The 27,163-nt window shown below is 38.0% G+C and overlaps 1 protein-coding gene across 1 annotated transcript; it reads right to left on the bottom strand.

The window, feature by feature from the left end:
* Positions 1 to 21,280: 21,280 nt before the first annotated feature.
* Positions 21,281 to 22,171, bottom strand: LOC6650580. The gene is made up of 3 exons (XM_015176830.3): positions 21,986 to 22,171; positions 21,728 to 21,888; positions 21,281 to 21,514 (listed from the first exon to the last, which is right to left on the bottom strand). The coding sequence occupies exons 1-3, from the start codon at positions 22,056 to 22,058 to the stop codon at positions 21,452 to 21,454; spliced, it is 297 nt and encodes a 98-aa protein (XP_015032316.2). The 5' UTR covers positions 22,059 to 22,171; the 3' UTR covers positions 21,281 to 21,451.
* Positions 22,172 to 27,163: the final 4,992 nt, after the last annotated feature.

The following is a 27,163-nucleotide window of genomic DNA, read 5'->3' on the forward strand; positions in this document are numbered from 1 at the left end:
CAACGCTGTTTTCGATGATTACCTTTTAATGCATATATAAATTCTGTACAAGAATTCTAAGAGACGACCTTCAGATACCGTGGACAAAGAAGACTTACAATTACAAAAAGCAATTACTTTTAATTAAAATTTAGTTCAAAGCATATTTAATATTACTACCAATAAGTAGATAAAATAGATTGCCAAACTATTTTCAACTTTTTTAATGCTCTATTAATACTCAAATTGGGTGTTGGCTCAACCTTTCGTTCGTCAATGTTCAGTGGCTCGTTTTATTGAAGCTTATGTCAAAAAACTATAACTTTTTAATTATGGATTTTTTTACGTATTTTACGCATTGTATAATAAATTCGAATACTTTTCTTTTTTTAGTTTTAAAACTCAAGAATTTAAAAACTTCAAAAATCTGTATCAAACGAATGAAAAGTGTGCTGACTAAGCACATGATTATAATAAGTATTTTATTAAACTTTAATAACTTAAGTTGTTAATTTAAAAATGAATGTATAATCTTAGCCAAATTATTCTTTATTATTATTCTGTTCAGTCTAATAATAATTTCAAAAAATTTACCTAAATTGTGTAAATTCCCACAATCAAATTTTACGAAATGTATTTATAGGGTATAATTATAACGAAATAATGCTACATAAATATGTATGCATATATGTATAGTACACACAAAAAAAAAAAAAAAAAAACAAGAAGATAAAACAAAGACAACTCAGGCCTCCAACAAGCTGCCAACAACATGGCCCGAAGGGGTATCGAGCTGTGGAGACCGGGATCTGGACAGAGCTCTGCCATGGTATGGCATGTGTAAATGACGCTTAAAATTGAAAAATTAAATGAGAAATTATTATGTGTGGCAGCAACGCGGAGAGGTAGAGGCAGAGTATGTAATGGCGCCCACTGGGACATACATGACTGTTCATGGGTGTATGTGTGTGTGTGTACGTGTATATGTGCATGTGTGAAGCGTCATTAAATTAATTTGTCAAATATGTATAAAATAATAAATTACCTTTTTGTCAGTTACTCGTTTATTAATTTGTACATGGCAGCAATTTTTTGGCATTACAAATGGATGCCGAACGGCAGCACAAAAAAAAAAACGAAAATAAAAAAAGGGAGCAAAGTTAAACTGGGGCAGGACAGGACAGGACAAAGCGGTATCCAAAAGTCAACTAGCATAAAAAATTATGATGTGTAAAAAGCCAACACATAAAAGCAAAAAGGAAAAAAAAAACATACTCATACAGCAAATGTACGAAAAACCTGTGGACCAGTAGTGGCAACAACTGGCGATAAATTGGCCAAGAGCGGGTTTTGCTCTACAGCAACAGCATGGGAAGGGTGTCGAATGATGAGGAGGGGCCGACAAATTGCCAACCTGCTCTGCTCATCGTGTATCGCTTAATAGAAGTGCCAACCGATGCACGTCACATGTTCTCTGGGCATTTTTATTGCACCAGGTTGAATGGTGGCCGAAAGTTGAATGATTTATGATTTATTCAATGCAACAACAAAATACGTGAATTGTGTGACTTTGTGTTTGTTAAATTATTTTTTAATGTGTCTATTAAAAAATACAACAGCTGCATCAACAACTGACAACAGGCAACAGGAACAACAATATCAACAACCCAATGATACAAGCAACCAAAATGAGAGCAACAAATTGTTGGCTTCTCCAATTGGATCAACTATCGTATCGTAGTTAGTTATAGGGGCCAGAGGCAACTACAGCTGGATCTAGGGCTTGTACTAGGATGGTTGAGCCTCAGGCTCAACACGGTGTCTGACTCCCGTCGGCTGCCGTGTTGGGGATTTGGCGCCGGCATTAACATGGAACCAATATAAATGGCATGCCAAATTGTAGTGGATGAACAAATTTGCCGCTTCATATGCGAGCGGGCAATAAAAACTTGTATGGCCAAAGCCAAATGCGATTTAGTGGGGCATTTGTTTTAAATTACCCTGGCGTGTAAGTGATGAACAAGTGAATACTGCAAATTGAACAGTCAGACTGGCCAAAAAAACCAAAAAAAAATAAAAAAAAAAAAACAACAAACCAAATAAGTGCTAAACTAGTTTACATTTTCTCTTTTTTTTTTTTGGAGGGGATGCGATCAGAGTCGAACAATGAACTCGCCCTCAATTTACGGCAAGTGGATAACCAATAAAGACCATTGTGGTTGATGGTATACCAACAAATGCATTATTCATATAAGGGAATATCAAGTAGATTTAGTTCAACGAGAAAAAAACCCCTTAATATGTTGAACAACTTAATAAAGTTGTTCTATTTCAACTTCTAAAATAAATAGACAAAAATTGATTTCCTATTAAGAAGCATTTTAGAGTTTTGGGTTTGGTGACGTTTTGTATGTTCCAGACTAAGTAATCTCAATTAAATCAGCACATTGTCCTGGAATATCTAGAATATAAAAAGTGAATCCCACGATGAAATCCTATTTCATGACTAGCTCATAAAGGTGGGCAAAAGACAGTTAGAGCTGTAGATTCTTTCAAAAATTAACAAGTTCTATTATCACACTTTGATAAAGACTCCCTTAACCTTTTATGCAATAATTATAAAGACAATCAACCCGTTTTTTAAATTCTTGCTCTGCGATGCAAGTCTTGCTTTCATTATAATGTATTTATTTATTTAATGTTTGTGTATGAAATTAATAATATGTTTTTAAACTATATGAGAACATTAAAATATATGTGACAGAATGCCTTTGTTTAATTAGTAAAACAATTTTTAGCGAAATAAAAATGTTATTTATTCGTCTAGACAATTTTACTGTAAAGCTTGATAATTTAAGACGGAAATCATGTGATAAAATCATTAAAAATTCCTTGAAATTCTACTAGTATATCCTCTTGATAATCTATTGAAAGTCAATAAACGGGCTTAACAGAACTTATTTACACAAAGATTGTAATTGTAATCGATAAGAGAAATTATAGGCCTCTGACTAAAATTTTTACATTTTCACTATATGTTTGGAACTCAATTTCTTAACTAATTCTTATTTATATAACAACTGATTTCAATATTATCAACAAGAACTATATATGTAGCATTTGTAAACACTTTCTGAGTGCCTTCAATCAATCATTTGTTTCGACTGCTCTAAGCCTTTCACTTGGAAATTAACTCAACTTGGCACTCTCCTAACGTTTACACACGAAGTGTGGCACATCAAACCATTTTGGTTATTAAGTAATCAAATAATGATCCCATTCCTCCCTCCTGTCCCTGTCTCTGTTACTCTCTCCCTTACACTCACACATATCATTTATGTGTCGATGTCAATACTTTGCCGGCAGCGAGCTGTCATCGTCCAAATCCCAAGTAAACAAATGTTCAAAAGAATACAACGCTAAAATGTTTACCCAAACCAAAAAAAAGAAACAAAAACTGGTCATGGTAATGACCAACTAAGAAAATCCGTTTACCCAAGTACTTAACCCCCGCCAGCAATCGGATGTAGACTATGAGATATGCCATCCATTTAGCTATCAGGCAAAATATTAATTTTAAAAAATGTTCAAATGAAATGGATTAGTTTTTTGGGGCCATTAAGGAAAATTTTGTTATAACAAGACAACTAAATTAAAAGCGAACCCAATTATACATGATAACCCAAAAAGAGGCAGCAGTAGAATAAGAGCAACAAATGTTGGATATCTAAACCAACGGGCAAATGCAGACATTAAGAGGCGAAAAACCCCAACTAAATCCTATAATTAAGCATTTATGCATGTCCTGGTTGTCCTTCTGCGTGCTTGTGATGTATTAATTTAGAGGAAAAACCACCGGCAACAGCCATGCTTGTACACCTACAACAACACTAAAGGCAACAGCAACCACATTGTCGACAATGAGAACCAGCAACCAGAAACCGGCAACTGGCATTGGTCACAATTACAGCACCCGCCCAGGATATGGGCTAGAGTTTGGGTACAATCAGGGTAAGTAGGGGGAGTTGGGGGCAGCAACAGCAAAACTATTTCACAGCTAAAAATGCTGTTATGCGTTTATATTAACACGGATATGCTCACTCACACTTACAGACACACACACACACACACACAACCAACCCTCCACACACATACATACATTAACAAGCACGTAGGATGCAAAATAACTAGTACCATTGGAGCAGAAAAAGAATCAGTGATACGAATCATATGCGGCAGCCCCAAAAAAACAGAGACTAAGCCCTCCCCTACATACACCACTACACACACATACACACACACACACATCCTAACATACAGGTAACCAAGCACAAAAAATATACGAGCGTTTCTACTGAAGTCACAGAATAGTTTTTCTTCATTGCATATATCAAATGTTATACTCAGTTAATTTTTTTCTGAAGACGATTTGAAGTGTCCGAACAGTTCCTAGAAAAGTTGTTTACCTCCCAATCAAAAATATCGTACAATTATGTGAAGGAAATGGGTAGTACCTTAGGCTATCTAGGAATGAAATAAGCATTTTAAAAATGTTATGCAAAGTAAGCAAAGAATACAAACAATTTTAATAAAAAACAATCATTAATCTCATCAAATTCGTAGATAGAAACGAAGTGTCTTACACAGATCTAACTTTCTAGATTAGACTCAATATGACCATGTAAAACAAATTCTGTTATTGGATCATTTCCCTCTGTATAATTAAGGGGGCAAACACTTTGTAGATAATATATGGATCTTCCCTCGGCTCATATGTACATGTCACACGCTAAATAGTTTGCCAGTATGTATTAAAGGCAACGTGATGCGGTGGACTAGGAGGAATACAGCATAGACAACGCATCCTTTGTACTTACCTGCATGGGACGTTGGTAAAAGTTAGTTACGAGTGCGAACAATGATATTACGTAAAATATTTTGAAACTAGTGCGTTCTGTTCTGCTGCTGCTTCTGTTACCGAAGCCAGTTCTGCTACCCACCATATCCAGGCTCTTTTCTATTATTGTTGTCCTTACGTGTGTGTGTGTGAGAGAGGGTGAGAGTGGGGGGCTTGGTAAGGGACTTTTGCGGCCATGTGGCATGTGACAGCAAAGCACTGGTGACTCCGACTCCACCTTTGCCGTAATTGTGTGGCACATGATCCCGTAGTTCGTTGTTCGTTGGTTGGTATAGCACCCTTTTTACAGTAGGTCCCATAGAAAAGCTCAGCTAAACGATAGCAATAGTGTGAGTGGGGTGGGTTGTAGTGGGCGTTTTGGGAGGGCAAGCAGTGTAATAACCACAATTTCAGATTGAGATGGAGCTTGGAGAAAGAGGTGCTCAAGCATTTCACAGGTACCCTAACCCCAGCCTAAACGTAAGCTCATTACGTTTTGGCTTTGTTTTTGGACTAATTAAATTTGAATGACTATTTTCACTTAAAAACTTTTTGCCCGACTCGGTGTCAGTGTCGGTGTTGGTGTCGTTGTTGGTGTCGGTGATGGTGTCGGTATCGTTGCGACTGCTGTTGCTGGCATTGGCGCGAAGTTTTGTCTAAATGTCGACTCGTGGACGGCCAGATAGGTTTTTGCTGGGGTTGTTGGGGTATTTGCTTGCTTTTGCGTAGCTCTTGAATGAGACATAAACAATGTGGCTGCCACCCTCAAACCAGACCCAGGCTCAGACCCGCAAGCAGATACAGAAACAGACTCACAACCCCAAAAAAACCCTAGCTAAACCCAAACCCACGTTGTTAGCCCCCTTATGCCCCTCGTATTCTATGGCCACCAGCAATACAAAATGCCAAAGTGTCGCACGGGTGTCACACAAAATATTAGAAATGATACTTAACCACAGAATTGCAGAGCTTTTCTCTTCTGTTGACTGTTCAACTTGGTTTGTAAGCCGGGTATGGGAGTTAATTGTTTGACAGGGGCAAAAACCATTTGCTCCCTTTCTTCTTCATTTTATTTTTTTGTTTTTCAATTCCTTGCTTGGGAATTTGAAATGGCAAAAGAGAAGTAAATGGCAAACCGGAAACGTGCCGCACACCGGATATAAGCAACGTTGACTGCAGCAGCAGCAGCAGCAGCAGGAACAATAACAGCAGCATCAAACGGCAGAACAATGCTCAAAAGTCCTTTCAATTAAAAGGGGGAATAAATCCATTTCTGGCGAATCCACTTAATGATTTAGTTATAGATTGATGCAAATTAGATGAATTGACAAATCTTTATTGTGTTTCAACTTAATGCAAATTAAATCGACCACCCATTCTTCTGGCATTCACATTCGCTTTTTGCCTTTTCATTTGCTATTTAAATGGCCTCCGGCATAATAGATATTAATGGATTTTATGCCATCCAGCAAATATTAAACCAATAATTTTCAATACAAATATATATAAACGTATATCCACAAACAATACACGAGAAAAAACAAAACAAAACAATCAACTGTCATGCCCTGAAATAAAAAACAAAAAAAAGGAGAACTAGTCACATTTAAATGGGTTAGAATATTTCAATAAAGACTGAAATAGTAATGTTGTCAAATGTTGCAAATTGAAATCATATTCTTATTTATATATTTAAATTCTTCTTCTTGGTAGTTCTATATTTATAACTTTTCCTTTATCAACTCTGCTGTACATTTCCTGTTCTCTAATGAAACTTTAAGGAGTTTGTACGAAAGAATATAAAAGAATTATTAATGAACATGTCCAATGCATGGGGGAAAAAGGAACTGTCAAGAAAAGTTCTTAAGGATTCCTTAGGGAATTTCCAACTAAATTTCGTCAGAAATTCATTAGCAGAATATAAGAGAAAATAGTAAAACTAAATCGCTATCAGCGGGGTTCAATCTTGACTTTTTGTTTTATAAGGACAATTTCTAGCTCCTGTTTGCAGTTTAAAAGTTCGAAAACGTTGGCTGAATTCGACTCTGACATTGTCGAAGTCAAGGAAACACATTTGCTTGCTGTTTTTGTTCAGTGTGAAAGTGGTTGAGCAAAAAAACCAAAAAAAAAAAAATACAATAAAATTAATAATAATAAGGAAGAAAAAATTGTAAATCGACAAACACCACATAAATAAATGAAAACCTATAAGCGATCCGTTTCACATACCGGGATGTAGTTGTTGTTGTTGTTGCTGCTGCTGCTGCGGTTGCTGTTGTTGTTGCTATTGCTGTATGCCAGCAATAGGCTTGAAAATCAATAACAAACATTGTTCATGTTCTGTCCGACCAAATAGTAACAACAACTACAAAAGATAACTTGGTTGCGGTATACAAAAATTTAATTGTGTTGAAATGAAATGAAATTGTGTGCAGTTGTTGTTGGTGTTGCTGTTGTTGTTATTGTTATTATTGCTGCTGTTGTTGCTGGTCAAGTTGCAGCCTCAGCGACCACAGAAAATCGCTCAAATCAATTAAGCGCAAAATTTCATAAATGCGCAAAATTTTAAAGTAAATACGGGTTTAATGAATTTACACACACATGAGCGAAACTGTACACTGCCTGTCTTCAAATATGTATATGCATGTATGTATGTATGTAGGTCGCTACTTATATATACCTATACATACATATGTACATATGTATATGCACAGTGGCGGATCTATAAACAAAATTTAAAAGAATAAATCATTAGATACACTAATTTTAAACCTACAGATCCGTCACTGTATCATTTCGAATTGGTTATTTTATCAAAATATTTGTTATATTAATGAAAGTGCTTACCCTCTTCCAGTATCCAGAGACAAATTGCCGCCATAGCAAGGCGATGGTTTAATTTAAATGATTTAATTTAATGCTCAAGGTAGCTTTAAAATAATTTGCATCAATAAAATACCTACACATGCACACATAATAATCTCAAATATTTATACTCTTCGTCTTAGTTACTTTGGAATTAAATGAAAGAGATTTTTGTAAACATATTTCGCATAGTTTAGTTTTGTCATAAACCATTTTTATTTGAAAATATGAAATCAGAATGACTTAACCTTCAGTCAAAATGAATTTAAAATTTACTTTTCACTTAAGAAATATTTGAACAAACATATTTTACTGTATGTGTGTATTTGATCTATTGATCAATTAGATTCTCGGCAAAGGTAAACTGGCATTTGTTACAAATTGTAATTGTTTATCAAGATACCATTTTATATATAATTTATAATCCCCATTTGGTAGAGGCAGATGTAACAATTCAGGCCGCAAGTAAAAACCATTTACAAGTTCCACTCCCTGTTGAATATAACTGAAATGACAAATCAAATTTCCCAACATTCAAATTAGTTACAGAAAACGGACAAGTATGATTAAAATTTGTGAAATCCAAAAACAAATTTCCAATAAGTACTGCAGTTGGCTTTTTTTCTTCGATTGAATAGAAATGTCTTTTACCCACTGGCCCTTTTTAGTACTTGATAATGGGCAGTTATTTCATTGGCCGGCTAAAGAAAATTCCCATTGAAATATGCACCGACAAGTATTTATTGCAACTCATGATTGATTATAGCTCAGACACCGAAAATCAGTTAATTTAAATTCAACAGCATTCTGCTTACAATACTGGCACAAAAACTCACATTAAAAATCACAAAACTTGCCAATAGACCAAAAATAAAACGCATTTGATGCATTTTACCAGAAATATTGAAATGTATTTGTTGCTTTGAAAACAATTTTTATACGATTCCGAACACGCTTCAGTTGATTCTATAATTTGGAGGCACTCTAATGTGACAGTGTATCGAAACAAACGTTTGGCTAAAAAATAATTCAATAATTGTACATACATAGCACATATCAATCGAAAAAGTGACTCTCAGACTGTTTATTTTGGCCACTTTGATAGATAACTTTAAAATTGTTGCAAGTATTAACAACAAAAAAAAAAAAACAATATCCTAATGCCCGGTAAAGGTCATATTCATATATTTGAAAACGACTTCATTCAATGGTACACTGAAAATTTTTAACTTATCTTGTGCCAAAAATTATAGTCACGTCCCAAGTAAGAATAATTTCTAGACAACCCATAATTTGTTAGAAGAAAATGTTATATTAAAACAAGTATCTAGTAATTTGTGTAATTCAGAGTAATTACTTTGGATTCAGAGTTTACATTTTAGAAATCTTTTATTTTATACTCTTGCGAAAGTTGTCATATAAATACATAAACGCTGAATGGCATGCTATATGCGCCTTATTATCCCAGCCTAAGTTTGTGGGCTGTTCTTCCGCGAACTTTAGGAGTAGAGTAAAAATAACTTGCAAGGGTATACAAACTTCGGCGCGGCCGAAGTAAGTCCCGGCCTTTTTTCTCTTCCCTTAACTATGGATTTTGGTATTGACACATTTGTCGGATGTCTGATACCAGCATCATCATCCGCAATGCTCTCTGGCCACATCCAACTCGTTACCAAAAAGCTAAACCGGCCAAAATCAAATAAAAAGCTATGGTAATTGGCTGCCTGTTGTTAAATTTTACAATCGTTCTATTCTGTTACCCGAGGGGTTGGGGTTGCAATTTGGTTTTAGTTCGGTGACTAAGGCAAGTTTGCTTTTTTGACAAGCCAACGTAATTCGTGTTCGTTTGTTTATATATACGAGGTTATATATGGTAATGTATGGCTACGTATACATATATGTAGGTATGTATGTATGTTTGTATGTATTCATGGATACTATAATGCGGCACGTAAATGCGCATTAACTGGCTGGGGACAACAGACAAGAGACAGCAATATCAATATCCGTGGGCCTGATTAAAATGAAATATGAACATTAACCGCATTTGTTGAATTATACAACAAAACCGCATATACTGCGTGCAAATACTCACACAACTCGAAACGGCGTTGGGAGTAATATAGTGGGTATAGTGTGGATGGTGTAAATGGTGGGTGGTGCTCGTGGTAGTTGTTAGTGGGTGAACAGTGCCACCCATTGGGTGTTGCACAGTGGGTGTCGCTATTATTCAGATAATAGACAAACACACAAAACTGTGGACACGAGCATTTAATAATGAAATTGAATTTACAATTATTTTTACACACAAACAAACCACCCACCCTCAGTACACACACACATGCACCACACAAACACACATGTACACAAGATAAATACATATTTGATTTGTATTAATACCGAACCATCAAAGGAAGTGTTGATGCACAGCAATGGTTTAGGTGATTGTTGTATGTATGTACGCCAGAGTTCAACTTTAATTAAAATCCTTTTGTTTGCTCTTATGTGGTGACCAATTACATAATAATTAATGCTTTATTAATACCCCACCAACCCATTCCATCACACACTTCTCTACTCTTTGGACAACAAAACAATGCAATCAACTTGTCTGCCCCTGTCAGGCGTGCCAAGGCAAAAACAAAAAAATCAACTCAGAAAAATGAAGTAATCCAATGCTCAATTAACACAGACAGTAAAATCTTAAGTAATTGCAATAAAACAGACTACCCTGGAGTACATATTTTACAAAGTTCGCCCACAAAGAGAAAGAGAGAGGGGGAGAGGGAGAGGGAGAGAAGGGCAAGCGGAAGTGGAAGGCAAAAAAAAAAAATAAAATAATGCTATAAAATCAACGCGACGACAGCGACAGCGACGAAGACGTTGGGTCGACGATGAGGTAAGTCAGGCAGGCAATCCGCCAAACAGTCAAAGCCACCCTTGCCACCCCCACCCCCACCCCATTTTGGCCACCACCCAAAATGAAGAGCTTTCACATGTCTGCCACATAAAAATGGAACGCTGTTAAACGCACCGCTGGGAATGGGTTTCTTGTACTTGCCTTGGCGTTGCGTTACGTTGGCCAAGCCGTGCCAAGGATGATGTTTTGGTGTCAGTGTCTAAAAGCGTCAGCTAGAGCATCAAAAATTGCTTATGTTTTCATAAAATGAAGCGCAAACAATTTTTCCACTGAAAAGCATAATAAAAACAAAAAAAATACAACAACAGCAACATGAGGGACGAAACGCCAACGTCGAGAAAAAAAAAGAAGTTGGAAATCTTTCTCTTGAACGCTGAGAGGCTGTAATCTGATTTTATTATAATTTTGATTTTGCTTTCTTTTCATAAATTTTATAACAAACTCACGAGGTGTATGCTAAAAACAAAACCAAGAGAAGCAGCAGCAACAACAACATCAACCAAACAGGGGAAAAACTGAATGAAAGTAAGAAACAAAAATAATAAGAATTGAGCTGAAATAAAAACAAAGCATGCGCGTGCTCCCAACAACCACGAGCAATAATAATAATAATAGCAACAACAACAACAACATCAACAGTAACAAACAATGCGGTTGCCGACTGAGGTTAACTAAGGAAAAAGGGCACAAACCGTGCCGAGCAGGAGTCAAGAGAGTAGGGAAGAGCAAGGCAAGGGAAGACAGTGGAGTGCAGGACTGAGGTAACTGCTTACATTTTTGGCGTCTGCCAAGCAGGCGTAAAATAATAAACGCGAAATAAAGTGGAAGCCCACAAACAGGAAACACACACACACATACACACACTGAGACTCACACACACATAAGCATATGAGGTTTTTGTCTCACAAAGCCAGGGCTACACGTGTAGGCCAAGATGGCGCTCAGCTGCTGAGTCTTGTTCTCATCTACATTCTCATTCTCCATCTTTTCTTGCACAGTTATATACTTGCCACATATCCTTAGCTTGTGCTGTCCTTGCTGCTCCTGCCTGCCATGCGATGTGATGTCCTGGGCTGTGCTCGCCGAAGCGTTTACACTGATTTTCGCTTTCAGTCAATTTTAAAGACAACTTCAAGCCGCATAACCAACCAGCAGAAGCAGCGTCAGCCCATTTTCATTTTGCTACATTTTTAATGAGATTAAAATAGGCTCACACAACAACAACAATACACACACACACACACATAAGTTTAGATGAAGCTCATGTAGGTGTATTGTTCTTTATGGCAATTTGGGGACTTGTATAAGATTTTTTTTAAAGAGTTCAAAGTTGTTGTTACTCGATTTTGCCTAAAAGGTTTTTCAGAGTATGTGAGTGTGAGTATGCGTGTGCGTGTATGGGTGTGGGTGTGTGTTTTGTTTTGGTCATGCGGCTTAAATTAAGGGACCTGCAAGCATCCTGCATCCTCCCGGCCACTCATTAATCTACAACGCATTAATTTCTCTGCCGCAAAATCCAATCTAAATTACATAAATCAACAAGCCGTAACAAATCCTGCTGATGGTGGCGGTTGTCGCGGGTCTAATTCGAGTGTTGTTGCGCCACCCTTTCTGTAATTGGGTCACTTGTATGGGAAAAGCAGCGAACTGTTGCATGCCAAGTGGAGGTAGTATGTATGGATGTTCGTATGCACATATTAAGGATACCATGTAGTGAGAGAGAGTAAAAGAGGGGGGCGAAGGGTTTCGACATGTAGGCTGGTAGGCTGGCAACTGCGATGCAATCTAACAGCTACTTTGTCAAACGGCAGCTGCCTGCAATAGCTATGCATCGGCAACGGCATCGGCAACGGCAACGGCAACGGCAATGAACAACAACGAAGAGGATTCCAACTGCATTTCGATTTAGCGCGTCGATTGCACCTAAGCCCGGATGGGAGGTCTCGCCCCCCACCAAACCCAGATTGTAGCGTTCTAATTAATTAATTGAAATTCATGAATTACACATGGTGGTTGGCATTTGAAGAATGACAGACATTCGAGCAATCCACTCAAAGTCCTAAACCAGTCCCATAGAGCATTTAATTCAAACTGCCGCCCGCCAACGATGTTGCATATTAATTTGCAATCAAAGCTCAATGGGTTAACACCCACATTTCTTCTCGACTATCTCACCAACTATCTTTCTTTCTTTCACTCTCTCTCACTAAACGTTTAAAACTGAAAAAAAAAACAAATGACAGTGTGTGGGGGTGGGGGACAAGGAGAATCAAACGAAAAACCGCAGCGAAAGTAGCTTAGGCATTGGACCGTATTTTAATTTATTAATGGAAATTCATAAAACAGTGTCTATTTGTAACCAGCTACCAATCAGCCAGCTGAACCGTCATAGTTACAAATCCAAATGCGAGTCATTTGAACCACTGCTTAACCCCGAAACATTCCTCCAAAATACAAGCACCGACCGACCTCGAACGTCATCTGTGGCTTATCTACGCGTCGCGTAATTTTGATTATTAAGTGGCACTTAATTTAGTAGGCGTGTACCTTAGCCTTTTCCCAAATCGACACAATATTGAAATTGACAATCTGTATACCACACACTCACACACACACACACACACACACACAAACGCACACACATTAACGAGCTGACATCGAAATCGAAATGCAATCGAACAGGTATCTGGTTTTTTCACTTAGACACCATCAACACCAAGTAACAGCACGAGCACTCAGGGGCAAAATCGGGTCAGGTTCCCGTGTTGGCCATTAGGGAAACGCCGGTAGCCGCATATAGGCATATATATTGGACACTATTGATTAAGAAATTCATGATAAATTTCCTCGAGATAAGGCAAAAATGAAAGGTTTTTATTTTTAACGGTCCCAAGTTGCCGGTTTGCCATAATTAAATACAAGAGTAAAGAAATTTTCATCAATATTGATATATGATCAATGTTAAACTAAAGCTTTTGACAATAAAGATAACTTTCCCAATAAACTTACATATGCATATAATTATAGAATGATATAAAGTATTTTTAATTCAACCATTTACCTTTAACTCATAGAAAACTAAGTTAGAATTGTCCCTTAAAACTTAAACTTTATGTTGTGCTTTAAATACTTTTATGAATAATTAAAAATAAACAATTCTAACTTTTTTTCTAACAAGAGTCTTGACAGTTTAAATCAAGTTTTTTGCGCCAATATTTTCCACTTGACTGTTGGTACTTGAAATTGCCGTTTCTGTATAATACAATCAACTTTGTGACAACATGATTGTGCCCAATTTCGCAAAAAGGGTTGTGCCCGCCTCGCTTATATAAGCCAACTAGCTATGTACATAGTACCTCTAGCCATGGTTGAAGAGGCGACGGCAGTCATGCAGGCAGGCAGGCGGGCAGATAGGCTAAATTTTTGGTTCCTCTTCCTGGCAAGTGCCCCAAATGTTGGCCTAGTCAGTGGAAAATGTTTTCAAAACATTACGGCAACTCATATTATACGCTAAAAGGAATAAGCAATACAATTTTCGAACTAGACAGTCGTTCTCTTAGTGTTCGAAAAACAGGTTCTCTTTAGCTTGAATATCGTAAAATTTCAAGAGAGACAGTGAGAAACATATTTAAGAGAGCATTCGAAGAGAAGCAATTTCGAAAAAGCGATGGCAAACAAGAAGAGATTCGGTTATTTTCGTCCTTATATGCGAAAGTCACGAACATCAGGCACAGGACTAAGGAGCATAGAGCAGAAGAGTGGCTTTAAATTGGTGTATGTAAGGGTGTGTGTGTCGGCATGTGCGAAAAGCAAGGATGTAGGCCAATGGGTAGACGACGACGACAACTACTAGTACACGAGCAACAACAAAGCAGCAGTGACAGTAAGCAGAGGCAGAGACGGTGGCAGAGGCAGCGGCAGAGGCAGCTAGAACGCGCGGCATAGTATGCCACACAAATGTTGAATAGTTGCGGAAGGTTATGAATTTCCGTGAGAAATTACTACAAGTAATATGTGAGTGGTATATGGGCACACGAGAATACATACATACATACCTATATATGTAAAATGTTTCAGTATCTGTACACTCGCTAAATGTGTATACGTTAGTGTGTGTGTGACTATTCTTGGTCCTTCTCCTGCCTTGGCATTGTTGTTGTTGTTATATTCCACTCGGTTCGCTCGTGTGTGGCCAAGTGAGGCGTTATATGCCTCATTCTCGTTTTCAGAGTTGTCGCTGCTGCTGCTGTGTGTGTGTGTTCATGTGTGCATGCTGATAACAATGTTGCACTTGCTAATGCATTAATTTTAATGTAACGCATTCGGCTCAGATACACATAGTTTTGACTGTGCCAATGTTAACCAAGTTACTACCGTTGTCAGCTTACAGCTCACTTAATTATATGAATGCCGGCCAAACTAGTCACAAAGGTCACAAGTCACCGACTGACAAGACTTTGGGGTTATCCATCTTGCTTCCGATGTGCCTTGGCCTTTCTACTTTTATACTAACATCCTTTCGCTTATCCTTTTTTTTTTCCTTGTCGAGATAATGCTTATGCACAAAACTCTGGCAAAGTGTCGTGCTCATCATTATCGCTTTTGTTTTAAACTGCTGCTGATGTTGCTGATGCTGCTGCTGCTGTTGTTGCTATTGCCAGTGGCCCCAAAGCAACGAAAGAATCCTTTGCTCCTTTGGTTTTGTCCTGACACTTTTGTGACATTGTGCAAATGAATAATTGTGCTTTTCTTTGCTGCCAGCAACATCCCCATTCTTAGTCTATGCCACCGACCAAGACCAGGCCAGTCCGACCACAACAACTGCACATCCGTTCCACATCGCTCGCTCAATGTCTCATCGTCGTCATCATCATCATCATCATCATCACCATCATCATCATCATCACCATCATCATCATCATAGTCTCCACACTCATTGTCGCCTTCGTTATCCTCCTGGTTGTCATCAGCCTCGTTGCTCATTCGCGCTGGGCCGTTGTCTTCTTCATCATCATCATCATCCGGTGGGGTCTGTGCCTGCCATGGCCGTCTAACCGCAACAAAACAAGCAGCTAAACAGTCGCTTAGCCAGCCTGACTAAACTGACCCCTTTTCAATGCACATCCATTTGATATGGCCATCTCGCCATTTCTGCTTCTATTTCCTTTCCCTTTACCATCTGCCCATCCCTGTTGCCGTCTTCGTCTACGTCAGCGTCAGAGTCGCCGCTGTTTGCCATTCATTTTGTTTCTGTTTGCGCTTTGATTGACGGAGCAGCGCCAAGAGCCTGAGTGCCGTGCTGATGTTGGAGCTGTGTAGGGTTTGAGTTCGAGGGTCCGGGGATGCGGCTGGACTGAGCAAAACTGGGTTGGGCTGGGCTGGTCTCGCTGCATGTCCTTGCGCTTGTCCTTTTTGCAAAACCAATGCCATTGCGCTTTTCCAGCGTTATTAATGATTTTTCCAAAGTTTTCGCTACATTTTATGCTCCATCTTCTACTTGCTTCGTATACACGAAGAGTGAAGAGGGATCCGGATGCTATTGCTATTGTTTTTGTTGCTGTTATTGCCGTATTGTTGATTGTTCTTTTATCTCGTCGCCGTCAATTCGTAGCGTTATATTGCTGTGTTCCATTTGACTTTGGGTTTTGAATTTCCGCCCTATCCCATGGGGGTTGGGGCAATGGCTACAGTTTCTACAGCTTCTGTTTCAGCTTCTGTTTTTGGTGTTTGGCCAACGTATTACGCTTATTTGCCCAGTTTTGGTTTCACTTCCTTTCTCCCTCTTCCTTTCTCTGTCTTGCTCGCTGGCGCTCGTCTGGTATTGTTTACTGTCTCCTCTTGCTTTTTGCATCTCAGTTATTTTTCCTGCTTACTCGCCATTTCCGTCTAGATAAATACTTGTCAATCAGTTATTAATTGCTTTTCAAATTTATTGAATTTGCGGTTTCTTGCAATCTTGAATCTCATTCAGTTCAGCTTTTCCTCTCCATGTGCCCATCCTTTCATTGATTGGCAGGCAAATGTTTGCTAGAGTTTTTTGTCTTGACCATGTTTGAGAATGATTTTCGTTCTTTTTTTGTTGTTGTCTATCGCCCCACCCCTTATCCGCTTGTATTGCAACTCAAGCTTCATTAAGCTTAACGATTTGTGCATGTCTGCTGCAAAAATTTGTAAATTTTCATTTCGACCCCGAAATCAGTCAAGTCAACTCGATCCGAAAGTCTTTGAAAGTAAAACATAAATGATTTATCATTGCATTTTTTACTACGGAGCGAATGGGAAGCCTTGCTCTCATATTCATACAATTGTTTATATACGTAGATATATTTTAAACTTATTTATAATATAAATAATAAGAAAAAGTTTTACTTTTTTTTATACCCTTGCAGAGGGTATTATAAAATTGGTCAGATGTTTGTAACGCACAGAAGGAGACGTTTCCAACCCCATAAAGTACATATATATGTAGGATCGCGGTACGGTAGAGGTGATTTCGAGTGAGAACGGGTATCGATGTAATATCGATTAAAAACGATATACGATAGTGAGGAGTGGTCAGTCGGTCCGAAGAGAGTCAGTCGAATAGAGCAAGCCGGTAAAGTTGCGTCTCGAAGTGTGAGCAGTGAAATCAAAAAATAAAGAGAAACATTGTGAAGTAAATTATAATTTTACTACTAAGCTAATAAACTAATATATACAATAAAGCTGATGAAAATAAAACCCGGTGTATGCAAATTAAATCTGTTCGACTTGGTGAAGGTTGAATCTCCACAGCTTGCGAGGCTCGTCCGGGATAAAGCTAAATTCCACATATATATTCTTGATCAGCATGAGAAGCTGAGTTGATATAGCAATGTCCGTCTGTCCGTTTTTTTTCGGAATTTTTATTACCCGGGAAAAATAAAGTATGAAAACCATCAGGATCGGACCACTATATCATATAGCTCACGAAGATCTAGAAGAAACATTTTCATAAAAATCGGAGTATGCTATGAAATTTACATATGTGATATAAGTAAAATAATTGTAAAATAGAGAGTAAAATTGTTTTGTTTGTATATTGATGAATTGAGTTGCAAAAAACAAATTTTGAACATGTAAAATTATTATTACCAAGGACTGCAAGGGTATATAAACTTCGGCATAGCCGATGTTAGCTTCTTTGATATTTTATAAGTAAGATAGTTTTTAATACTTACAGTTCTAGGATATTTAAACGATAGAAATTAAAAACATTTCGTCTAACAATAAGTTGAAGGTCATAGTTGTTGGTGCTTTTCGAATATAGTTAGGATGATAGTTCACAACTGTATCCTATACTACTACTACTATATAATAATAACACTCATAATAATAACATATTATACTCCATTATTTTTGGTTTTCAACTTTTCCCAAACAACTGTTACGTTTGAGGAAACAAAAAAATCAATTCCGGTTGTTTTATTTTTTTCTCCAAAATAAAAGTCATGGCTAAGTCATTTTCGATTTTCATCAATTACTTGTGAGTTCATCCCTGCAGTCTTCAATTTTAAAAACCATACTCCATGTGTCATATTGACCATATATTTAAAAGTTATTCATTATTTAGCAATTATTTTAACAACTTTCTTAATGGGTATATAAAAACCTATTTTTTGGTTTAGTTTTTTTATTTATTTTGCCAAGTATTTAATTTTTTTAAATATTTGAAAATACCCGTATAACCAAATTGATGGTTGCCCAATGATTTGTTGTAATTCAATATCTTAACGAGCAAGCTTTTAGCTCAATTGGCCTGAGCATGTAAGAGATAAAACTGAATTACCACCGACATTCACCACTTTCATTTAGCGTATAAATATGCATGGCAATTTGCCACTTTGTGTGCTTGCTTGCACTCCTTTCATTTCAAAGGCAAATTTCATTGGCATTGCAATTTTGATGGCGCTAGTTAATTGCATTTTCTTTGCCATGTGATAGATGAGACAAGGTAGTACAAGAGTACAAGACAAGACAAGATGTGGCAAGGAATATATGTATGTACAAGTATACATGGATGCATATGCATTCAGATGTGTCAGTTGCGACAGCAACAAAGCGACATTTAACCAAAGTGACGTGTGGATGGAGCATTAGATGTGGAACGAGCAAAATGGTAACCAACATACTGTGATATATCTGCGCGAAAGCAACAATAAGAGTGCCCCTGAAAGGTATGTAACCGCAGAGCAACATACACTCTCTCGCAAATGTATCTATACGATATGTATACACAAACAGCCCAACAGAGTATGGCAACAGCGAAATGCAATTAGCAAATAGATGTGGCCAGTAGATGCCAGCCAACGTAGAAATGCAACCAACCGCACTTCTATCCCCCATCACAGCGCATCTCTCTCTGTCTCTCTCTCGCTCTTTCGCTCTCTATCTGAATGTGTGTCTCTGTCTCGGAGTGGCTTGCCATTTCATTAAATGTACTCTGCAATGTTTATTAAAATGCACAAAATAGTTTTTTTTCCGACTTTTTTTTTATAAAACAATGACAGCTCGAACCGGCTTGAACCAAGAACAGAACAGAAATTCAGTTGCCCTCATATTTATGTGACAGATGCCGCAGCATTGGTATCAGGGAACAATTTGTTCCACATTTTATGCTGCTGATGCTGCTACTGCTGCTGCTGCATGTTCCACATATGAAAGCAATGGACTCTGCGCTTCAGCAACTTCCAATTGCAAATTGCCATAGTCATGGACAGAGCCACAGCTTTACCATAGACAAGCATATTGTCCATGGTTTGCCTTACATTTACTTGCCTTTTATGGGATCTAAAACGCCAGCAACATATGCAGATGGCCTCATTGTTTTAGTGGTTGTTGCTGTTGTAGTTGCTCTTGGTGTTGTTCGCGCATCTGGCAACATCTTGTTGAGCTGTCAAAATATGCTTGTTAACAACATTTGTTGCACCGCAACAACAAAAACAACATTAACTCAGCCAAAGAACAACAGCAACAGTAAAAGCAACAGCAAAAACAAATAGTCTTACTGCAGCGCCAGAGACGAAGTCGAAAAATACATGATGGAGATAGAAATGGAGTTGGAGTTGAAGAGACCGAGACGGTGACGGAGACAGAGATGCAGATGCAGATGCAGCAGCATATGCATTAGCCTAAACATGTTTACAAGGCATCAGCAACTTTTTAGCATGCAAGCTTTTAGAAGCTGCTTTCCATTTAATTTCTGACAGCAAATTTTTAGTTTAAAAGCGACAAAAATAATCATAAAAATTGCCGTTGTGCCTGGCATGTTGTTCAACTTTATCTCATGGTAAACTTTCCATAAATAGCCAAGCGACCACTTTGAATCCCTGTCCCGTCTCCCAATCCAAAAAACAAGGCAACACACCAAGAGAAAGAGATATGTGTGAGCAGCCGCCGCCTTGGGCGTGCGTTTGTCTAATAGATCAGCATCAGCACCAGGCAACAACAGCGGCAGCAGCAGCAGCAGCAGCAGCATCAACTCAAATGTGTTTCCAGGCCATTTATCATCTGCTCTCAACCCCTCTGGTCTGCAATTTCAGTGGTTGCAGTTGCCTTTGCAGTGGCATCGCCATGAAATTCGAGCGGCTTGCGCGCACAAGGTGTCTGCAATTTCAACGCCCAAGCCCCAGCCAGTCCAAGCTTCAGTCCCAGTCCCAGACCCAGTTGTAGTCCCACATACAGAGTCCGTCTCAGAGGCAGAGTATTACATACAGCTTTAGTTTTAGCATGGCCTGGCCTAACCGCTAATGTTGCCGACAGCCAACTGCTGCCTTCTGCCTGGTGGATGGTGGCTGGTGACTGGTAGCTGCTGGCCAGATTGGGGCGTTTGCTTCATTTGCACTGAAATTATTTTGCATAAATCATTTTAATGTTGCGTGATTTTTAGAAGGCCTTTTAGTGTCCCGTGAATGTCACTTAAAATCTGACACATTAAAAAGACACAAGACCAAAAGAGCGAGGGTTGAATATCATTTTCAGAGAGTGTTAAATAAGATATGAAAAGTTTATTTATTTTTAAACAATTGGAATATATTTGTGACTTCTTAAGATAAAAAATGTATTTTTTTTTTAATGTTCAAAGTGGAGTGCATAAAAAATGAATGCCATTTGGTAAATATTTCCGCGGTTCTTGGCTTCGAATGCTTTTGTTTTGTGTCTAAGGTAAAATATAAAAGAATATTTTGAGTACATAAAATTTGACATCCAATGCTCTTTAGTTCAACTATTTAAACAAAGGTTGTGCCGCTTTAGTCACTGGGAGAGAAAATGATAAACAATCTACCCTCGCTTGCAAAAATTTAACTTCAACAATTTATTTTCTCTTTTAGGTACTTTATTTTCTCTGGTTTTAATTTCAATTAAAGCTAAGCAAAATATTTAAAAGTCAAATTTCAATCCAAAATGCTGCAGCATCTGTTTGCCAAGACGCCAAGACGTTGACGAGTCATGACGACGGGGCATGCTTAATATATATAATTCGAGTATACATTATAATTGCAGACGATGCGGCATAAACATAAAGTTTAGGTTGTGCGTGTTTTTCACAAAAAAAAAAATGTGTATAAAATATACATATTTGTATATATACTTATGTTTGTATGAAAATTTAAGACCAGTTGAATACGAATGCGAGTACAAGTAGAAGTTTATGTAGATCAAAGCACCCTAATGCACATATACCACATAAGTATATGCGTGTGTGTTAGTGTATGTGTGTGTGTGTGTGTGTGTGTGCCACACACGAGGACACAAGGTACTTTGAAGTTGAATCACTTCAGCTTTGAGTTGGCATTCGCGGGAATCACATCTTTCAGTTCACAGCACAGATGATACTTTGTTGTCCATTTCATTGTTGATGGTTTTTGGTGCGTTTTTTGAAAGAAAAAATATAAAAAATTTCATTAGCATTATGCTACATTCGATTGTTATGGTTGTTTGCCAGACAGTTTTCAGCTGCCTCCTGGATTCAAGATGTGTCTTTCTGTGTCTGTCAGTTTGTCTATCTATCAGTCAGTCAGTCAGTGTAATGGATTTTTACAACTTACCCCATCAACTTTTGGCCTGCAGCGGGATCTTTGAAGGAAACGCATTATAACTGGCGGCATATGCTCCTTATACATCGCATATTGGCGCAATACAAAACGGCAGGCGCTAAAGTGCACACATTGGCCAAGATTCTTGTCGGGCGTCTGGCAGCTGCCGGGTGCTAGTGAGTACATTCTACTATGTACCTTATATATTTTCGATATATTTATACCAAAATATTTATATAGATTTGCCATTGGACTTGGCTATGAGCTTACGTGTGTGGCAATGGCATAAACTTGCCAACATCATGACGAACCAAAAGAAAATCAATCGAAATGTGAGCCGCATTTTGAATTTACAATAAGATAAACCGTTGCTACCGTACAATGCGGATAATGATGATGATGATGCTGCTGCTGCTGCTGCTGCTGATGACGATGTTGTATTAAAGTCGCATTAAAGTCTTATAAACTTTAACAGTCCAAAATTGAAAGACTGATTTCGAGTCTGAGTAGCAAACTGAAACTGAAACTGTTCTGTTCCGTTGTTGTGCCTGGCAGCAGATTGTTGGTGAAGTAAACAGCTTGGGCAACTTTTTGATAAGCGAACCAAAGGCAGACTCTAGCGCTTATCGACGCAATGGCATGCAAAACAAGAGGCCAAAAAAAAAAATAATACAAAAATATATATACATACATAATAATAATATGTAAACAAAAGCAAGCACTCACACACAGATACAGACAAAAATTCATAGCAGTTGTAAGCACATGTTTAAGGCGGTCCACACCAGTATAAACTTACATCGTTTAGATTACCCGTTTTTGTACTCTGCATCAAATAGGGTACATTTATCTGACCAAAGAAGTAAGGCGCAATAAAACATTTCCTATCAAGTAATTATATATATTTTCTTTATCGGCATTATCAGACACCATCTGAATATTAATTAATACCGATCGAGCAACTTTTAACGATAATTTATCTTTATCTCTAGACACTTTAAATTACATAATTAATGACTGTTGATCACAAAAAACCCTTTTGTCTCAGGACTATTACAAGGAAATAATTCAAATAATGTGAGGGAGATAAGATGCATTTCCTGTTCCGTTTTAAAAATCTATTAGATTCGGTTCAGGGTATATCCAAACTGGTGCAAGCTAATCCTACTAACTTGAGTAACATTAGAGAGAAGTGCAAGCGAAATACCGAAACACACACCAGAGTAACTCTAACATTACATACATACATATCTATGTACAAAATTTTGGCACTGGGCTAAGGGTCATTTGGGGTTTAAGCTGAATAGGTACAACCAATTGAACTATACAATACTCAAGCTCATCATTAATACAGATATTGCCCATTCGAGTTTGATTGATGGCAATCTGAGCGAAATCGATTGAGAGTTTGCTCTTGATTAGGTAGATATTCTTTACCCTTAAGTAATGTTTCATAAATGCCAATTTAAATCAAAATCAGAGTTAAATTCAATTTGAAATCGACACACACACACACGTTGAACACTATATATGTATATACATATGAGGCTCTTGTAGTTACCTGGCCACAAAAATTTTAATAAAAATGTAAATTTCTTTGCTTGATAGCCTTAAGGGTTTTCGGTTTTTTAGTTTGGCACATGCAAAAACCAATAAAAAAAAAAAAAGTACCACATCTTAAGAAGTTGGGCAGACAGAAGTATCAAAATGTTCTTCCTCGTCGCACGTAGCTCGCATTTTGGGTTTGATTATGGAGCAAGTTAAAGTGTTCTTGGCTAATGTCGAGCTGAATTTTTCGTTTATCGAGTGCTTCAAATATGTAGTAATTGCCAAATAAATGGAAAGTTGTTAACTGCTTAGATAAGCAGTCATAAGTATAGACCACATGGCAATGTTCCCATGTTATTTGTATTTTTTTTTTTTTGTTTCTTTTACTATTATTTCTACACTTTTCACTTGATTTAATTTCCTGCCCATTAAAACTTTCCATAGCCAAAACAGATATCCACATAGTTAAATATATAATGATTGATTTAATAGACAAACGAAACATTATCGAACACATTGCAAAAGACAGACAAAGTGTTGACAGAGCCATTTGATTGCTCATAAAAGCCAGCACATCATTAAAAACCCTTACCAAAAAAAATGTATATATTTTGACAGTCTGCTAACTACACACACACATCTATGAGCATTAACGATTTGGGGCGCTTTTCTTTTGCCCCTACTGACTGCTCCCCCGCATCCCGCATTCACATATGTAAACGTTTAAGTACGATATTTAGATATGTGTACAAAACATGCCGGAACCGAAGCATAAAACCCCCAAAATGCGCATAATAAAATGCCATCGTCATAGACTCCAAGACAAGTCCAAGTCCAAGAGTCAGCCTGTAGCCCTTTTACATAGATAGATAGATGGGTGATAAAATAACATGCCCAGGGCACACACAGTCACAGTCACAGACACAAAAACAAAAACAAAGAAAGCATCGACAAAAAAATATGAGAAACAAAGCATAAAATAAAACACTTGGAACTTTAGAGTTGACAATTTGAAGACACCAATAAAGTTTCCAACAATGCTCGTTTCGTTTCGTTTTCGCTTTTCGCTTTTGCCTCTTTTTCCAATAAAAATTCTTTGGAAATCATTTAGGGAAAAACGCATGCATGCACATCATGTGCATGTGCACGCCCACATTCACTCCCACGCCCCGTTTCGCCGTTTCCCCCTTTCCGCCTTTACCATCACCACCAACGAGATAAAACGCGTGTCAGACACGACAATGCCATGGATCATGTGTCAAATTGTGACTTTCAGTTCATGGTTCTAGTAGTTACCTGCAGCTTCTCGATGTCAAACCCCAACACTTTCTTGAGAGCTCCGCTCAGTTAGGATGGCTCCAGCTGAAGCTAAAGGCGACAGCTAGCAAAATGCGACACACGCAAATGCACTTTTTGATTGCCTTCGGCAAAATAAGAAGAAGTAGAAGCTTTTTCTTCAACCTCTCTATACATGCTTTCATTCTTCTTATGAATTCTTGAATAGCATGGACATGGACTCAGTTGCAGATGCAGTTGCCAGTTGCCAGTTGCCAGTTTGCCAGTTACCAGGACAGAAAGACAAGACAGCAAAAGAGTGTTGTTGTACAGTCGTTTTATTTGATGTTCGGGTAAAAGCTTTTATCAAAAATCGTATTGCATGCAAATTAGATTGCTCTCAGATATTACTGCGTCGACTGTTGCCTGTGTTGCCTGATGTTGCCTGGTGTAGCCTGGTGTAGCCTTTGTGTGGCACAATCTAAAACTATATACATTTGCCTTTTATTCGATGGCATTGTCGCTGTTGCTAGAGTTGTTGTTGCTGCTGCTGCTGGTGCTGCTGCGGGCCAGCCTTCTGATGCTGATAAAGACACCGACACGAACGCCAACGACATGACAATGCAGCCAAACGCTGATGATTCAGACATTGCTTACGACCAAATTGTTGTTGGTGCTGGCGCTGCTGCTACGCTGGGTCTTTTGTCGCAGGTCTCAATTGACTTGATAAACTTCTTCCTACAATTTTTTTTCAATTCCGTCGTACGCCTTTGCTTGTTAACGTCAACTGACTACATAGATAGAAAAGAAAGAAAAAAATACAGGAGAAGATAGAGAGACAGAGAGACGACAGTCACAAAGATGCAGGCGTAAAATGAGTTCATTTTTATTTTTTTTTTTCTTTTCCTTTCTTTTGGGCCCTATCGAGCACGTCTTATCTGTAGTCGCACACACACACACACACACACATATATGGAGGATGGGATGCTGCACCGGCTTAAACACACTCGAATGCATTTCCATTTCATGGCTATGGCTTCATTGCCGGCGTCACCGTCGCCGCCGCCAAACATCGCCGCCGTTGCCGTTGTCTGCCGCTTTGTCTGGTGGGCTATGCGCCAACTCGCCAAATGGGAGAAGACAAAAAAAATGGGTAACCCAAAACCCAACTGGCGGACGGACATCTCAGACGCCAGCTAGCTAGCTGTTTGGTGTAATACATAGCGTTCATCGAAGCTTAAGGTGTATAAATCACACACAATGCGGTCTTTTGTAGTCTTCTGGCGAAATGGTGATGGTGACTGCTGCAGTTTAGGTTTTTCTTTTTTTTTTTTTGGAGCTCAAACAAATTATAACTATGGACCTTTCCACTTAAATGTGGCAGCAGCTGTTGGCTGTTGGCTATTGGTGTTGTTGTTGGCTGTTAGCTGCTTCCGCTTTTACCATTTAAATAATAATAAAAATTATAATTTATTTTCAACAATTTGTTGCACTGTTTGTAATCATTTGTTAACTGTCACAGCTTAAGGCAAAGCACAAATAGTTTTTGGGCCACTTGAGCGACGAGGCGTTTAAGCCGCTTAGCACAATGAAAAGATCTACACCGAAAAAGAAAGAAAACAATAGTCCAAGCTCAGACATATAGCCATCCCAGCCACTTGAATTTCCATTCAATGCAAACTGCTTAATACCATCTGATAAATAGTCAAAATATTTAAGCGGCATATTTAAAATCAAATAAACACATCAACCAACAATCAAAAGCTTGCTGAACTGTAAATCGAGCTTAGTTGCGCTACATTTAAGAGCCTTCAGCATCAGCTAAAGAGTCTACCCGAGTCTCTCAGTCGGTCTCCGGTCCGTCTGCCAGTCCGCCAACTTGCTTGAGGCAGACAGTGGTTGCGGCAAACGACCCACTCAAATGCATCCCAGCCCAAGCCTGTGTCCAAAGTAAATAGCTTAAATCAAGCTGTGTATCTGTAAATGCATCTCAGAGGATGGCCTCCAGTCTCAGACTTCAAATAGAAATTTAACATCAACTGCATTGCCGACAACAACTAACAACAACAACAACAACAACAACAACTATGACTACGACTTCGAATTTGATTCGTCTTGAATTTGTATATGGGCATCGCCAGCTACAATAGCTACAAAATGTAGTTGCAACTGCATCTCTCCCGCATCTGTCTTCTTCTTTCCCCCGCGGCGTCATGGCAACAAATTTGTACACATGTTTATGTCATTCTATGGAATTATGTGTGTGCATTGGAAAAATGTCAGAGGGAAATAAAATCACTTTTCCGACCAATCGACAAAATGTTATTTACAAAATGCACCATGGGGCAGAGGCAGGAACAGATTCAAAGTTAAAATTTCGATACATACAGAAAGCATTCAACCGAAATTAACATTAAAAAATATTTGTTTTCATTTTTAATAATTTCATTCAATATAAAAGTAAGCTTTGAAGTTTGATATTCACTAAATATTATTTGGTTTTAAATAAATACCAACAGAAATAAAAAAAAAAAAAGAAAACGGAAATAATATCGATTTACTATACTTACTAGGTAAAAGTATATTTGAGATTTTGTAGACATTTATTCATTAGGAAAATAAAGC

The sequence above is a fragment of the Drosophila willistoni genome, chromosome 3R, assembly GCF_018902025.1.
Source record: "Drosophila willistoni isolate 14030-0811.24 chromosome 3R, UCI_dwil_1.1, whole genome shotgun sequence".
NCBI classification, from domain to species: Eukaryota; Metazoa; Arthropoda; class Insecta; order Diptera; family Drosophilidae; genus Drosophila; species Drosophila willistoni.

Coding starts and splice junctions, on each gene's coding strand:
- LOC6650580 (XM_015176830.3), bottom strand. CDS start 22,058: ATGCGGCTCACATTTCGATTGATTTTCTTTTGGTTCGTCATGATGTTG. Junction 21,889..21,985: donor TTTATGCCATTGCCACACAC/GTAAGCTCATAG, acceptor TGTACTCACTAG/CACCCGGCAGCTGCCAGACG. Junction 21,515..21,727: donor GCAGGCCAAAAGTTGATGGG/GTAAGTTGTAAA, acceptor TGGACAACAAAG/TATCATCTGTGCTGTGAACT.